We start from the raw sequence: 16,903 nt of genomic DNA on the forward strand, positions 1-16,903 counted from the left end.
TAGATTTCCACAAGGTATTTGATAAGGTGCCACATAAAGGTTATTGTGGAACATAAAAGCTCATGGTTTTGGGAGTAACATATTGGCATGGATAGAAGATTAGCTAGCTAACAGGAAAGAAAGAGTAGGCATAATAGGTCTTTTTCTGGTTGGTGGGACATAACTAGTGGTGTGCCACAGGGATCAGTGGTAGGGCCTCAACTTCTTACAGTTTATATGAATAACTTGGATGAAGGGACTGAAGTTATGGTTGCTAAATTTGCTGATGACACAAAGGTAGGTAGGAAAGTAAATGTGAAGAGGACATAAGGAGGCTACAAAGGGATAGACATAGGTTAATTGAGTGGGCAAAGATCTGGCAACTGGACTATAATGTGGGCAAATGTGAAATTGTCCATTTTGGCAGGGAGAATAAAAAAGCATATAATCTACTTGGTGGGAGATTTCAGAGCTCTGAGAAAAGGGATCTAGGTGTCCTAGTGCATGAATCGCAAAAGGTTAGTATGCAGGTACGGCAAATAATTAGGAAAGCTAATAGAATGTTATTGTTTATTGTGAGGGGAATGTAATACAAAAGTAGGGAGATTATGCTTCAATTATATAGGGCGTTGATGAGACCACACCTGGAATACTGTGTGTAGCATTAGTCTCCTTATTTAAGGAATGATGTAAATGTGTTAGAAGCAGTTCAGAGAAGGTTTACTAGGCTAATACCTGTAATGGGAGGTTGTCTTGTGAAGAAAGGCTGGGCAGGCTAGGCTTGAAGAGTAAGAGGTGACTTGATTGATATCTTTAAGATCCTGAGGGGTCTTGACAGGATGGATGTGGAGAGGATGTTTCCTCTTGTGGGAGAATCTAGAACTAGGGCTCACTGTTTAAAAATAAGGGATCACCATTTAAGACAGAGATGAGGAGAGTCTTGAGTCTTGGAACTCTCTTCCTGAAAAGGCAGTGGGAGCAGAGTCCTTGAAGGCAGAGCTGGATAGATTCTTGATTAATGTGGGGATGAAACTTTATTGGGGGTAGGCAGGAATGTAGTGTTGAGGTTCCAATCAGATCAGCTATGATCTTATTGAATAGTGGAGCAGGCTCAAGGGGCTGAATGGCCTACTCCTGCTCTTAATTTGTATGTTCATATTCTATTTTTCTACTGAAGTGGATAACTCCACACTTTTCCACGGTATACTGCATCTGCCATGTGCTTGCCCACTCACTCAACTTGTCTAAATTGCCTTGAAACCATTTTAACATCTTCCTCATCACTCACATTTCCACCAGGTTTTGTGTTGTCAGCAAACTTGGAAATATTACATTTGGTTCCTTCATCCAGATCATTGATATATATTGTGAATAGCGGTACCCCACTTGTCACCACCTGCCACTCTGGAAAAAAACCCATTTATTCCTACTCTCTGTTTCCTGTCTGCTAACCAATTCTCAATTCATGCCAATATATTACCCCCAATCCCATGTGCTTTAATTTTGCACACTTCGTCAAAAGTTTTCTGAAAATCCAAATACACCATATCCACTGGTTCTCTATTATCTACTTTTTAAAAATTCACTCATGTGATGTGGGTGTCACTGGCTAGGCCAGCATTTATTGCCCATCTCTAGTTGCCCTTGAGAAGGTGATGGTGAGCTGCCTTCTTGAACTGCTGCAGTCCATGTGGTGTAGTTATACCCACAGTGCTATTAGGAAGGCAGTTCCAGGATTTTGACCCAGTGACAGTGAAGGAACAGTGATATATTTCCAAGTCAGGATGGTGAGTGACTTGGACATGAACTTCCAGGTGGTGGTGTTCCCATTTATCTATTCTACTAGTTATGTCCTCAAAAAGCTCCAGAAGGTTTGTCAAACATGATGTCCCTTTCATAAATCCATGTTGACTTTGTCTAATCCCATTGGCATTTTCTAAGTGTCCTGTTATCACATTCTTTATAATAGACTCTAGCATTTTCCCTACTACTGATGTTAGGCTAACCAGTCTGTAATTCCTTGTTTTTTCCCTCCCTCCTTTTTTAAATAGTGGGGTTACATTTGCCACCCTCCAATCTGCTGGGACTGTTCCAGAATCTATGGAATTTTGGAAGATGACAATCAATGCATCCACTATTTCCATGGCCACCCCCTTCAGTACCCTGGGATGTAGATTATCAAGCCCTGGGGATTTATCAGCTTTTAGTTCCATTAATTTCTCCAGCACTGTTTTTCATGTAATACTAATTTCCTTCAATTCCTCCTTCTCACTAGACCCTTGGTTCCCTAGCATTTCTGGGAAGTTATTTTTGTCTTTCTCCGTGAAGACAGAACTAAAGTAGTTGTTTAATTGCTCTGCCATTTCCTTGTTCTCCAATACAAATTTTCCTGTTTCGGACTGTAAGGGACCTAAATTTGACTTCACTAATCTTTTTCTTTTTACGTACTTATAGAAGCTTTTATAGTCCACTTTTATGTCTCTTGTAAGTTTACGCCCATTCTCTATTTTTCCCCTCTTAATCAGTCTAATCCTCAGGTTTGCTACTTTTTCGAGCAACTTTATATGACTGCTCTTTGATGTTCACATGTATGAGTTTGTAAGACCTTGCACCTTAATTTCTTTTGTTAGCCATGGTTGGGCCATTTTTCCTGTTGTATCTTTGAATCGGAAAGGAATGTATAGCTGTTGACATAACTGACATGGGCATCATGTATTCCACAGAAGATAGAAACATGAGAGGGAAGGAGGTGGGCAGCAGCAACCTCCTGGACACTTACAGGGGCAGGCTGATAATAGGGGAAGTGGCAGAATGCTGCACAGGGGACTGCAAGCAAAGAGTAGCACAGAGAAGAAGACACCCTAACCAGGAGGTAAAGACAAAGGGTGAACTACCTCCAGATATCAGAGTAGCAGTATCACCAAAAACTGTGCCTCTACTGAGGAGCCATGTGTGCTAAGATAATAAAAACAGAAAATGCTGAAAAAACTCAGCAGATCTGGCAGCATCTGTGGAGAGAGAAACAGAGTTAAAGTTTTGAGTCCATATGACTCTTCTTCAAAGCTGAAGAGAGGTAGAAATGTGATAGATTTTATACTGCTGAAGAGAAGAGGTGATGGAGCAGATGGAGATAAATAGGTGGTCAGGGATAGGTGAGAGCTCAGGAGAGATTTGACAAAGATGTCACGGACACAAGACAAGGGGAGTGTTCATGGTGGTGTTAAAGACTAAAGAAGGTAATAAAGGTAAGTTAGCAGAATGTGTTAATAGCAGAATAAGGGTCAGCACTCTGAAAACAAAACATAAGAAAAAGTTACGTATGGCCCTCTGGGGAGAGGGGGTTGGGAAAAAAAATCAGAAAAAAATCAAAATCAAAGACAGAGTTCATGGTCTGAAGTTGTTGAACTCAATCTTAAGTCCTGAAGGCTGTAAGGTGCCTAATCAGAAGGTGAGGTGCTGTTCCTCCAGTTTGCATTGGGCTTCACTGGAACATTGCAGCAGGCCAAGGACGGACATGTGGCATGAGAGCGGGGTGGTGAATTGAAATGGCAAGCGACAGGAAGGTCAGGTTCATGTTTGCTGACTAAGCAAAGGTGTTCAGCAAAATGGTCACCCAGTTTGCGTTTATTCTCCCCAATGTAGAGGAGCTGCATTGGGAGCAGCAAATACAGTAGACTAAATTGAATAAGGTGCAAGTGAAGTGCTGCTTCCCCTGAAAGGAGTGTTTGGGGCCTTGGAGAGTGAGGAGGGAGGAGGTAAAGGGGCAAGTGTTACACCTCCTGCAATTGCATGGAAAGGTGCTGTGGAAAGGGATGAGATGTTGGGGGTGATGGAGGAGTGGACCAGAATGTCCCAGAGGGAATGGTCCCTGTGGAATGCTGGCAGAGGGATGAGGGGAAGAGGTGTTTGGTGGTGGCATCGTGCTGGAGTTGGCGGAAATTGTGGAGGATGATCTTTTGAGTGCAGAGGCTGGTGGGGGAAAAAGTGAGGACAAGGGGAACCCTATCATGATTCTGGGGGGAAAGGGGAAGGGGTGAGAGCAGAGGTGCAGGAGATGGGTCAGACATGGTTGAGGGCCCTGTGTACCACAGTGGGTGGGAAACATCAGCTCAGGAGAAAGGAAGACATGTCAGAAGCATCATTTTGAAAGGTAGCATCATCAGAACAGATGCAATGGAGGTGGAAGAACTGGAAGCAGGGTGTGAGGAGCTGTAGTTGAGGTAGCTGTGGGAGTCAGTGGTCTTGTACTGAATATTGGAAGACAGCCTATCACTAGAAATGGAGATAGAGAAGTCAAGGAAGGGAAGGGAAGTGTCGGAGATGGACCATGTGAAGGTCATGGAGGGGTGGAAATTGCAGGCACAGTTCTTGTCTTTGTGCTATGATGGCAGAGGAGATGAACTACAGTTGTATTGGTAGAGTTGTATTATACCTGATGCTGTCAAGGTCTCCATGGTCCTGAATTGCTACGCCTCAGCTTCATTCTAGGGCCCACTGGAGACAAGTGTTTCAGCTCCCGCACATCACTGCATCACGATGGTGATAGATGCCCTCTTCAGGAGTGCCAACCACTCCATAAATTACAGAACCAATGCAAAGAGACAGGCCAATAAAGCCAGAGAAGTCGGTGCCATTGCTGGATTCACTCAGGTGCAAGGTCTTACAAACTGCATGCAAGTGAACATTAAGGCCCCCACCGGCCAACGGCCTTCTTTAACCAGAAAGGATTTCATTCCCTTAACATGCAACTGGCCTGTGATCGCCACCAGCAAATCCTGCAGATGTGTGCTGGTTACCCTGGGAACATCCATGACATTTACATTCTCCAACACTCCCAGGTACTACAGCTTTTCACCTCCCCCACCCCCTGTGCGCCTTCAAGGATCCATACCGACAAGGAATATCGACTGAAGAGATGGCTGTTAACACCAGTGAGGAACTCAAGGCTGGAAGCAGAGGAACACCATAGCGTGAGCCACACCATGACCAGAACAACCATCGAGCAGACCATTGGTCTCCTCAAAATGTGATTCAGATGGCGCTCTTCAATATGCCCCAGTGAGGGTATCCTGGATGGAGGTGTCTTCTGTGTCTTACACATCCTGGCGCTGCAGAGCAGGGAGGCCCTGGCTGTTGAAGGCTTAGTGGAGCGCAAGGCGTCCTCAGACGAGGAGGAAGGTGAGGAATCTGATGAAGAGCCGCATGTTTGTTCCTGTATCTGTGACCACCAGAATGCATGTAGCATTGGGTCAATCTGGAGCCACATTGCAAGGGGAAGCAGTGCCATGCTCAGACCCCTTGACAGAGCCGCAGTCATTCCTTTGCAAGGAGATGCTGAAACCTCTACCCATTGCCACTGACATGGTGAGCTCTCCCTCCCCAGCATCCACACCATCACACTTACCCACTTGTTGCCCCCCCGCAACCTCCGCAAAGGGTGTTACTCACCCCTGTGGAGTGGCGAAGTTCATGGATGCAGTGTTCTCCATATGACTGCATGACTGCCGACTTCTGTCGAGGCTTGTTTGGTTAGGGTGGGAGGTCTCCACCTTCTGTCCTTGAGGAAGAGGTCCTCCTGCCTTGTGCTGGTAGCTTGGAGGAGAAAATGCACGGAGACATCAGTGAATTGTTAGGTTAACTGGGATCTTGCTTCTGCCATGTTCATAAGCACTTTTCCACAATGGTCTCCCTCTAATAATGCTGGAGGGGTCACTGGTAGCTGGATGCTGGAGGGGGTCACAGGTAGCTGGATGCTGGAGGGGGTCACAGGTAGCTGGATGCTGGAGCAATCACTGGTAGGTGGGTGCTGAGGAGTCACTGGTAGCTGGATGCTGGAGGGGTCACTGGTAGCTGGATGCTGGGGGGGGGGGGGGGGGGGGGGGGGGGGGGTAACTGGCAGCTGGATGTTGGAGCGATCACTGGTAGCTGGATGCTGGAGGGGTCACTGGTAGCTAGATGCTGGAGGGGTCACTGGTAGCTAGATGCTGGGGGGGTCACTGATAGATAGATGCTGGAGGGGTCACTGATTGCTGGATGCTGGAGGGGTCACTGGTAACGGGATGCTGGAGCAATCACTGGTAGGTGAGTGCTGGGGGGTGTCACTAGTAGCTGGATGCTGGGGGGGGTCACTGGTAGCTGGATGCTGGGGGGGTGTCACTGACAGCTGGATGCTGGAGGGGTCACTGGCAGCTGGATGCTGGAGGGATCACTGGCAGCTGGATGCTGGAGGGGTCACTGGCAGCTGGATGCTGGAGGGATCACTGGCAGCTGGATGCTGGAGGGGTCACTGGCAGCTGGATGCTGGATAGGTCACTGGTGGCTGGATTTTCGTTTATATATTTATAGGACATGGGCTTCAATGGCTAGGTCAACATTAATTGCCCATCCCTGATTAACTTTGAGAAGGTGGTGGTGAGTAGTCTTCTTGAACCGCTGCAGTCCATGTGGTGTAGGTACACCCACACTGCTGTTAGGAAGGAAGTTCCAGGATTTTGACCCAGCAACAGTGAAGGAATGGTGATATATTTCCAAATCAGGATGGTGAGTGGCTTAGAGGGGAATTTCCAGGTGGTGGTGTTCCCATCTATCTGCTGCCCTTGTCCTTCTAGCTGGTAGTGGTCGTGGGTTTGGAAGGTGCTGTCTAAGGAACCTTGGTGAGTTTCTGTAGTGCATTAGTGCATCTTATAGATGGTAGGCACTGCTGTCTCTGTTTTTGAGGGAGTGAATGTTTGTGGATGGGGCACCAATCAAGTGGGCTGCTTTGTCCTGGATGGTGCTAAGCTTCTTGAGTGTTGTTGGAGCTACACTCATCCAGACAAGTGGAGAGTATTCCATCACACTCCTGACTTGTGCCTTGTAGATGGTGGACAGGCTTTGGAGAGTCGGGAGGCAAGTTACTCACCACAGGATTCCTAGCTTCTGACCTGCTCTAGTAGCCACAGTGTTTATATGGCTAGCCCAGTTCAGTTTCTGGTTAATGGTAACTCCCAAGATGTTGATAGTTGGGGATTCGGTGATCGTAATGCCATTGAATGTCAAGTGGTGATGGTTTGATATTCTCATGTTGGAGATAGTCATTGCCTGGCATTTGTGTGGCACAAATGTTACCTGCCACTTGTCAGCCCAAGCCTGGATATTATCCAGGTCTTGCTGCATTTGGACATGGACTGCTTCAGCATCACGAAAAGTGCTGATCATTTTGCAATCATCAGCAAATATCCCCACTTTTGGCCTTATGATGGAAGGAAGGTCATTGATGAAGCAGCTGAAGATGGTTGGGCTTAGGATACTACCCTGAGAAACTCCTGCAGTGATGTCCTGGAGCTGAGATGACTGACCTCCAACAACCACAACCATCTTCTTTTGTGCTAGGTATGACTCCAACCAGCAGAGAGCTTTCCCCCGATTCCCATCGACTCCAGTTTTACTAGGACTCCTTGATGCCGCACTCAGTCGAATGCTGCCTTGATATCAAGGGCGGTCACTCCCACCTCACCTCTGGGGTTCAGCTCTTTTTCCCATGTTTTGGACGAAGGCTGTAATGAGGTCAGAAGCTGAGTGACCCTGGCGGAACCCAAACTGTTCATCAATAAGCGGGTCATTGCGAAGCAAGTGCTGCTCGATAGCACTTTTGATGATCTGTTCCATCACTTTACTGATGATTGAGAGTAGACTGATGGGGTGGTAATTGGCCAGGTTCGATTTGTCCTGCTTTTTGTGCACAGGACGTACCTGGGTGATTTTCCACATAGCCGGGTAGATGCCAGTGTTGTAGCTGTACTGGAGCAGCTTGGCTAGGGGCGCAGCAACTTCTGGAGCACAAGTCTTCAATACTATTGCCGGAATTTTGTCAGGGCCCATAGACTTTGCAGTATCCGGTGCCTTCAGCCTTTTGTTGATATCACGTGGAATGAATTGAATTGGCTGAAGACTGGCATCTGTGATGTTGGCTCCTCTGGGGAGGCCGAGATGGATCATCCACTCGGCACTTCTGGCTGAAGATTGTTGTGAATGCTTCAACCTTATCTTTTGCACTGATGTGCTGGGCTCCTCCATCATTGAGGATGGGGATATTTGTGGAGTCTCCTCCTCCAGTAAGTTGGTTAATTGTACACCATCATTCACGACTGGATGTGGCAGGACAGCAGAGCTTAGATCTGATCCATTGATTGTGGAATCACTTAGCCCTGTCTATCACTTGCTGCTTATGCTATTTGGCATGCAAGTAGTCCTGTGCTGTAGATTCACCAGGTTGACACCTCATTTTTAGGTATGCCTGGTGCTGCTCCTGGCATGCTGTCTTGCACTAGTCATTGAACCAGGGTTGATCCCCTGACTTGCTGGTAATGGAAGAGTGGGGGATATGCTGGGCCATGAAGTTACAGATTGAGGTTGAGTACAATTCTGCTGCTGCAATTGGCCCACAGTGCCTCTCGGATGCCCAGTCTTGAGTTGCTAGATCTGTTCAAAATCTATTCCATTTAATACAGTGGTATTGCCACACAACACGATAGAGGGCATCCTCAATGTGAAGAAGTTACTTCGTCTCCATAAAGATTATGCAGTGGTCACTCCTCCCGATACTGTCATGGACAGATGCATCTACTGCAGGCAGGTTGGTGAGGATGAGGTCAAGTATTTTTTCCCTCTTGTTGGGTTCCCTCATCACCTGCCACAGACCTAGTCTAGCAGCTATGTCCTTTAGGGCTTGGCCGGCTCAGTCTGTGGTGGTGCTACTGAGCCACTCTGTGATGGACATTGAAGTCCCTCACCCAGAGTACAATCTGTGCCCTTGTCACCCTCAGTGCTTCCTAAAATGGTGTTTAATATGAAGGAGTATTGATTCATCAGCTGAGGGAGAGTGGTACATGTAAACAGCAAGAGACGTCCTTGCCCATGTGTGACCTGATGCCATGAGACTCTATGTTGTCCAGATTCGATATTGAGAACTCGCCGGACAACTCCCTCTCAACTGTATACCACTGTGCTGCCACCTCTGCTGGGCCTGTCCTGCCGGTGGGACAGGACATACCCAGCAATGGTGATGGTGGTGTCTGGGATATGATTTGTTAGGTATGATTCTGTGAGGCTGACTATGTCAGGCTGTTTCTTGACTAGGCTGTTGGACAGCTCTTCCAATCTTGGCACAAGCCCCCAGATGTCACTAGGGTCGACAGGGCTGGGTTTGCTGTTGTCATTTGCTGGTGCCTAGGTCGATGCCGGGTGGTCTGCCTGGTTTCATTCCTTTTTATTGACTTCTTAGCGGTTGGATACAACTGAGTGTCTTGCTAGGCCATTTCAGAGGGCATTTAGACCTCTGAAGAAGGGTCATATGGACTCGAAATGTTTCCCTCTGTTTCTCTCTCCACAAATGCTATCAGACCTGCTGAATTTTTCCAGCATTTTCTGTTGTCATGCCAATAACTTATTCCAGCCCGTACTATCAGACGCATCCTTGTCTAGCTGTGTATTGTCAGTCCCAGCAAATATCTAAGTGTAACGGTGCATGGTCAGTCTCAGCCAATAACCAAGTCTAACCGTGTACAGTCAGTACTGGCCAGTATCCTAGTCTAGTCATGTACAGTCAGCGCTGATCAGTGTTCTAGTCTAGTCGGTTACAGTCAGTGCTGGCCATTATCCTCGTCTAGTCGTGTATAGTCAGCGCTCGTCAGTATCCAAGTGTAGTCGTGTACATTCGGGCCTGGCCATAATCCTAGTGTAGCTGTGTACAGTCAGTGCTCATCAGTTTCTTAGTCAAGTCGTGTACAGTCAGTGCTGGCCAGTATCCTAGTCTAGTCATGTATAGTCATTGCTGGCCAGTATTCTAGTCTAGCCATGTACAGTCAGTGCTGGCCAGTATCCTAGTCTGGTTGAGTAGAGTCAATGCAGGCCAGTATCCTCGTGTAGCTGTGTACAGTCAGTGCAGACCAGTATCCTGGTCCAGACGTGTACAGTCAATGCAGGCCAGTATCCTAGTGTAGTCATGTAAAGCCAGTGCAGGTCAGTACCCTGGTCTAGACATATACAGTCAGTGCAGGCCAATATCCTAGTGTGATCATGTACAGTCAGTGCAGGCCAGTATGCTAGTGTAGTCATGTACAGATAGTGCTGGCCAGTATCCTAGTGTAGTCATGTACAGTCAGTGCTTTCAGTATCCTAGTCTAGTTGAGTACAGTCAGGGCTGACCAGTATCCTAGTATATTCGTGTACAGTCAATGGTGACCAGTATCCTAGTCTAGGTGTGTACAGTCAGTGCTGGCCGGTATCCTTGTGTAGTTATGTACTGTCAGTCTGTTCAATGTCTTAGTCCAGTCCTGTATAGTGATTGCCAGCTGATATCCTTTCCTTGGTGTCAAGTGAAAGTTATTTGTAACTTGAAAATTACATATCTTTTCTCTCAAGTGGCTAACTTTAAATCAGTAACAGATGCTTTGCTCTACTTGTTTCCCCATTTAGTTAATTAATGAGGTTCAACTGCAGGATACTAACCAAACTTTGAATAGCCCTTAAGAACTGTAATTTTGTGCACTTCTTCGAAGAATGCCATGAGATCTTTTACGTCCTCTTGAGACAGGTGATAGGGCCTTGGTTTAAAATGCCACTGAAAGTGTCACCTCTGACAATGCAACAATTCTGCAATAGTGCACTGATGTGTTGGCTGGATTGTATGTTGAAATCCATAGTGAGGTCTGAACTCATAAACTTTTGACTCAGGAGTGGGAGTTTACCAATGGAACCAAGCTGACCTAGATAACAAAAAACTTGTACATGTGATGCAAAACCTTTTAAATACAGAGCACTTACTTGTTGTTAGTTATATGTAGCAAATATATCAAAGAATGGAAAACTAAGCTCTGCATTTATCATTATGGGCCAGATCTACTGGTATAAGGAGCAGCAATGCACTGAGCTTACCCTGCTGGTGTGTGTCGGGACCCTGAGGAAGCGCTGACGCATGCACAGGCACTATAATTGCCTGGGAACTTTAAACTTCCGACTAAACTAAACTAAACTAATATGTGCTGTCCAGCACCCTCCACAACTGTCTCTTACACTGATCTCAGTGTTGGAGACGTGCTAGATACCTGCTACTTACCTGAATACTTACCCTAGAATTGTTACACTGTTTAATCTCTGCTGTAACTCAGTGATTAACAGCAGAACCCAAACCAGCAACCCCGCGCCTCAACAATTCCCTCTTGACCCGACTACCCAACCCTCAATCTGACTACCCATCTGATCCGACTACCTACCCTCCAACGTGACTACTGACCCCACCCCTGCGAACTGACCCGGCCACCCAAACCCTCCGATCTTACTACCTATTCCCCAGCCCAACTATCCCTTCCCATCCCATATACTGAACCAACTACCCACTCACCTGCCCACCCACACATCCACCTATTCACTCACTCACTCATCCACTTACTCATTCACTAACCCACTCCCTAAGCCCACTGAAGGACTTGAGATTTTTTAAGACTTACCAGAATATGGCAGCTGCTGTTGTTAAAAAAAGGGGTGTGTCCTCTGTGCTGCTCCTCTTCACCAGTCTTCTCCGTGGATTGCTGCACTGAGTCTTCGTCGTTCCAGCTGGGATTGGAAGTCCTGGCTGAAGGTGCGCAAAAAGGTAAGCAGGCAATGATCTCTACAATCAGCAGTGATGCGTGCAGCATCGCCACTGATTGGTTGATCTGGGCCATTATGTGCTCCATGTAACATTTCACCACTTCAGGAGACTGCAATTAGAAACGTTACTTTCCAAATCTATCCCCTTGTTACACTTGGCTTTGTGTTAATGCTTCAGTGAAAGGTGCACGACTTAGATGCTTGTTTCGTGGTCTGCTTTGATCAGGTGCCAAGGATCTTGTGAGCAAGCTTCTGGTGGTGAATCCCAGAAACCGGTACACCGCACAACAGGTCCTTCAGCATGCTTGGATTTGGTCAGCAGCCAAAAGGAATACCCACAACTTGCAGAGGGAAGTAAGTATGAACATTGGGCAACATTTCAGGCACTGCCGTCGTCAGGAGATTCTGAGCTCTGCAACATAGAGTCAGCACTTGGGCTGAAACTCCGAAGTGTCTCAATTTCTAATAAGTGGCTGCAGGCATTTGATTTTCCAGCATTCATTAATGAACGTATTTGGAGTAACCAAAATAAATAACTTATATATTAAACAATTGAACTCATTTTTGATGTTATTGTGACAATGCTTTAATTTTATATGGTTGTATCTTACTAACGTTGTTAATCGTGGTAGGAGGGAAGGTCAATCCCTGCAAATTCTCAGCCGACCTGAGGCGGGCATGAGTCTCTCCCCTTACCTCCTGCATGTGTGGCACTGATAGTTTAAAACCATATGCCCTAGGAAGCATATTACGAATATTTAAACTAGGGAAATACAGCCTCTATGATATTTCAGGGCATTTAAGCAAAATATGAAAATTATGGATTAAAAATATATGGGCTGTTCCATCAAGCTAATCCCACACAGCATCGTGACCTCCAGCACTCCCTACTAGCCAATCTCATGGGTGAGGCAAAATAATATATATTTTTAAATTGCTAGTCCTGTTCAGGCCAAAAATAAATCAGTGCCAAAAGAATTCCACAAAATTCCTCTCCCACCCCCAAACATGTAAAAAAGCAAGTTTTAGAGACCACAGTGGCCATCACCCAACATCTCACCCATCTTATTTATACAGTGATATTAGGCTCAGTCAAGAATTCATCTTCCTTGAGGGCTGAAGACAAGGGCTGTTCAGTAGGCCTATTTTTATTGCTGGCGATACTCAGAGAATAATAACTTGGAGTGAGATATCCTGTTTGATAGGACTGTTAAATTCCAGCCAAAACATTTAATGTATAGCGTTTTAACTCACCAAAATCTGTACTTGGATATAAACAAATACTACAGCCTGATTTAGGGTCCAAACTTTTTTTATACATAATTATACTGGTAGAAGCAACTAGCTTAACATGCACAAGAACAACTTACTTTCTTCTGGAGTGCTGATTTATATTTGTTGTTGGGGTTTACTTGATTTAAGCAGCTGTTGTATGCTTGCTTCAGATTAAATTCTATTTGTATGCATAAAATAATCTGGAAGCACTTCCTGAGAGAAGGAATACCAGGTACTTGAGTTCCACTTTCACCGTGATCACTGTACAGTATACGATGTGTTACGCTTCTTCAGATATTTAATTTGAGACTGGGGTGTGCCTTTATTTGAAGACAAACGTATTTTCTTGTCTGTTTGGGAATAAAATAAAATGGACTACCGAGAAAGCTTTTGGTTTGCTAATTATAATCATTATTGATTTAATATTTTACTAAACTAATGTATTCTTTCCTTTAGCTCTTTAGCTGATCCAAGTGTGTCCTAGAACTTTGGGGTAGAACCATTTATCAAATGCAGTTAATTAATTATCACAGATTACAGTGGTGTAAATCCTTGGCTGGTTATTATTTTTAATTGGCTGGACATGCATGTCAGTGAGTGCTGAAGGCCAGTCTCCTTCCTTTTAAATAATGTACTACTAACTGAAATATGCTATAGTTATGAAGTTAAATTGGATGCAAACATGTTATTTAAGGGTTTGAAACTTCCAACTTCACTTGTAAGCAAAACAGAGTGAACTTAAATAAAGACCATTATAAGGGCATGAAAACAGAGTTGGCTAAAGTGGACTGGGAAAATGGCTTAAAAAGTAAGATGTTAGAAAAGCACTGGCCGACATTTAAGGAGAAATTTCATAACTCTCAACAAATATATATTATATTGGGAAAGAAAGAGTATGAGTAAGATGTGCCAATCCTGGCCAACTAAGGAAATTAAGGATGACATCAAATTCAAAGAAAAGGCATACAATGCAAAGATTAAAATCTTCTAGCATAGCTAGAAGATTTGGGAAAACTTTAAAAACCAGCAAAGCATGATTCGAAGAATAATAAAAAGTGAGAAATTAGAGTAACGTAGCAAGAAAAATCAACACAGACAGTAACAACATCTACAAGTAGATAAGAAGGAAAAGAGTCACTAAAGTGAGCATTGGTCCTTTAGAGGATGAGATTGCAGAATTAATAATGGGAAACAAAGAAATGACAGAGGAGACACAAAGAGCACTCAAAATCAAGAGGCAAAGAGTGAGGAGGACCTTAAAACAATCATTATCACTAGAGAAAAAGTACTAGGAAAACTTAAGGGACTAAAGACTGACAAGTCCCCTGGACCTGTAGACCTATAGACGGAAGTGGCTAAAGAGATAATAGGTTGTGGTCCTCCAAAAATTCCTAGATTCTGAAAGGGGTCCAGTGCGTTTGAAAGCTACAAATGTAATACCTCTATTCAAGAAAGGAGGTAGACAGCAGAAAACTATAGGTCAGTTAGTGTGACATCTGTCATTGGGAAAATGCTAGAATCCATTATTAAGGAAGTAGTAATAGGACATTTAGAAAATCATAATACAATCAGGCAGACTCAACATGGTTTTGTGGAAAGGGAAATTGTGTTTGACAAATTTATCAACGTCATTGAAGATGTAAAAAAGCAGAGTCAATGAAGGGAAACCAGTGGATGTAATGTATCTGGATTTCCAAAAGTCGTTCAGTAAGGTGCCACATAAAAGGTTACTACACAAGATGTGAAGGAATGCAGCTGTAAATACAAAGTTATAAGAGAATCCAGCTATAAATATGAAGTGAGGATTAAAAATTAAAGGCAAAATTCAAATTAGAAGCAGAGTTCATTTCTGGACCAAAGGAAAAGGTTTAAAAAGTTTGTAAACATTCATGGGCATAATTGTACAGCACTATCTTGTGACATATCTTTTAACACAAGGTAATTTTGAAAAACAGGAACCTGGCCTTTACCTCACCTCAGAAATACATTGATAAATTGTAAGACACTACAGTCTAACAGTGGATATCCTTAAGGATGACCCTAAGTAACTTAAAAGCAAAATACTGCAGATGCTGCAAATCTGAAATAAAAGCAGGAAATGCGGGAAAAACTCAGCAGGTGTAGCAGCATCTGTGGAGAGAGAACAGAGTTTACGTTTCGAGTCCATATGACTTCTTCAGAATAAATTGCTAAATAAATTGTTAACTGAATCAAGGAAGTAATCACTATCTGCACCTCCCAGTAGCCTGTTTGTTTGAAGGATATTGATGCAAACAGAGAATGTTGATCAGTATGAGTGTTCAGCAGGCTACCTGCTGGTTTAGCTCTTTTAGAGTATAAATATTGGAAGTAGGATTTTTAGATTTATTGAATTCACTCCAGCATCTCCCATGTAAAGATATGCTGCTGTATTGTAGTGATGATAGCTCTCCCCTTTGCTAAACTCGGTTGCGTTCTACTCAGGGATTTAAGGTAAATACCACTGTAAATATCTCTCTGTAATATTAGTAAGGTCTGGTCTATTAGAAACAGGATTATACCTAACTTTCCTAGAACTGTTAATTCTGCGATTAAATTACCATCAAAGTGAATTGCATGTTCACTCCTTTAATAAACTCTTATATAATTTAGAAAATATTTTGTCTCATATAGTCTTCTGTATACAAACTTGAAAACTCATCTCTGTACACTCTTTAGTATTAAGGAGAGTAGCCCAGACCCTTATAATATCTGGGTTGTTATAATCTAGCTAAGACTAAAAAGGCTATCTGGAGGACAGCAATATTATCTGGTGGTTCCTTTCCTTCGGGAGGGGTTGGATTAGTTCTTCAGACCCAATTAAGTGTGCATGAGGCTTGTCTTTCTCGACCTTAAGTGAAAGTGATCATCCGATGAGTATGCCTGATCTGGAATAGTCCCCAAAAGGGGCTAGGAATATAATCCACTTCAAACAGCTCCTCGTCTTGGAGCTGATTTATATTAAAAGGATAGAGGATTGGCTAACTAACAGGAAACAGAGAGTTGGGATAAATGGGTCATTTTCAGGTTGGCAAACTGTAACTAGTGGAGTGCCAAAGGGATCAATCTAGAGCCTCAACATTTTATGATCTACATAATGACTTGGATGAAGGGACCAAATGCATTGTGGCCAAATTTGCTGATGATACAAAGATGGGTTGGAAAACAAGTTGTGAGGAGGATGCAAATGTCTGCAAAGGGATGTAGATAAGTTAAGTGAATGTGCAAAATATTGGCAGATGGAGTATAATGTGGGGAAATATGAGGTTGTCCATTTTGGTGGGAAGAATAGAAAAGCAAAATTTTATTTAAATGGAAATAGACTACAGAATACTGCAGTACAGAGGGATCTGGGTGTCCTTATATATGAATCACAAAACATTACCATGCAGGCACAGCAAGTAATTAGGAAGGTAAATGGAATGTTGGTTTTTATTGCAAGTATGGAGCATGTAAGCGGAAAAGCCCTGCCACAACAAGTCTTCCTATAGGCATTGGTGCGACCACGCCTAGAGTACTGTGTACAGTTTTGGTCTGCTTACTTAAGAAGGGATTTACTTGCATTGGAAGCAGTTTCGTTCACCAGGCTGATTCCTGGGATGAAGGGCTTGGCATATGAGGAACACTGATGCAGATTGGACCTATACTGATTGGTGTTTAGGAGAATGAGAGGTGATCTTATTGAAACATATAAGATTCTGAGGAGGCTTGACATCGTGGATGCTAAGAGGATGTTTCTTCTTGTGGGGGAATCTAGAATTAGGGCCAGTTTCAGAATAAAGGGTCGACCATTTAAGACAGATATGAGGAATTTTTCTCTCACAGGGTCTTTAATCATTGGAATTCTGTTCCACAGAGGATAATGGAACCTAGATCATTGAATTTTTTTAAGGCTGAATTAGACAAAATTTTAATCTACAAGGGAGTCATGGGGTTGGTAGGGGGCTGGCAGGAAAGTGGCCACAATCTGAACAGTCATGACCTTATTGAATGGTGGAGCATG

General features: G+C 44.0%; 1 protein-coding gene across 1 annotated transcript in view; it reads left to right on the forward strand.

Annotated features, from left to right (window-relative positions):
• The window catches only part of dclk3 (doublecortin-like kinase 3), a 56,712-nt gene extending 44,632 nt beyond the window's left edge, over positions 1-12,080 (forward strand). The window contains exon 5 of the mRNA XM_041189249.1: positions 11,834-12,080. Within this exon, the coding sequence (XP_041045183.1) occupies positions 11,834-12,030 (197 nt within the window). The 3' untranslated portion in view covers positions 12,031-12,080. The remainder of the gene's footprint in view (positions 1-11,833) is intronic.
• The last annotated feature ends 4,823 nt before the right edge of the window (positions 12,081-16,903 follow it).

Source organism: Carcharodon carcharias, chromosome 6 (assembly GCF_017639515.1).
Source record: "Carcharodon carcharias isolate sCarCar2 chromosome 6, sCarCar2.pri, whole genome shotgun sequence".
Taxonomy (NCBI): domain Eukaryota; kingdom Metazoa; phylum Chordata; class Chondrichthyes; order Lamniformes; family Lamnidae; genus Carcharodon; species Carcharodon carcharias.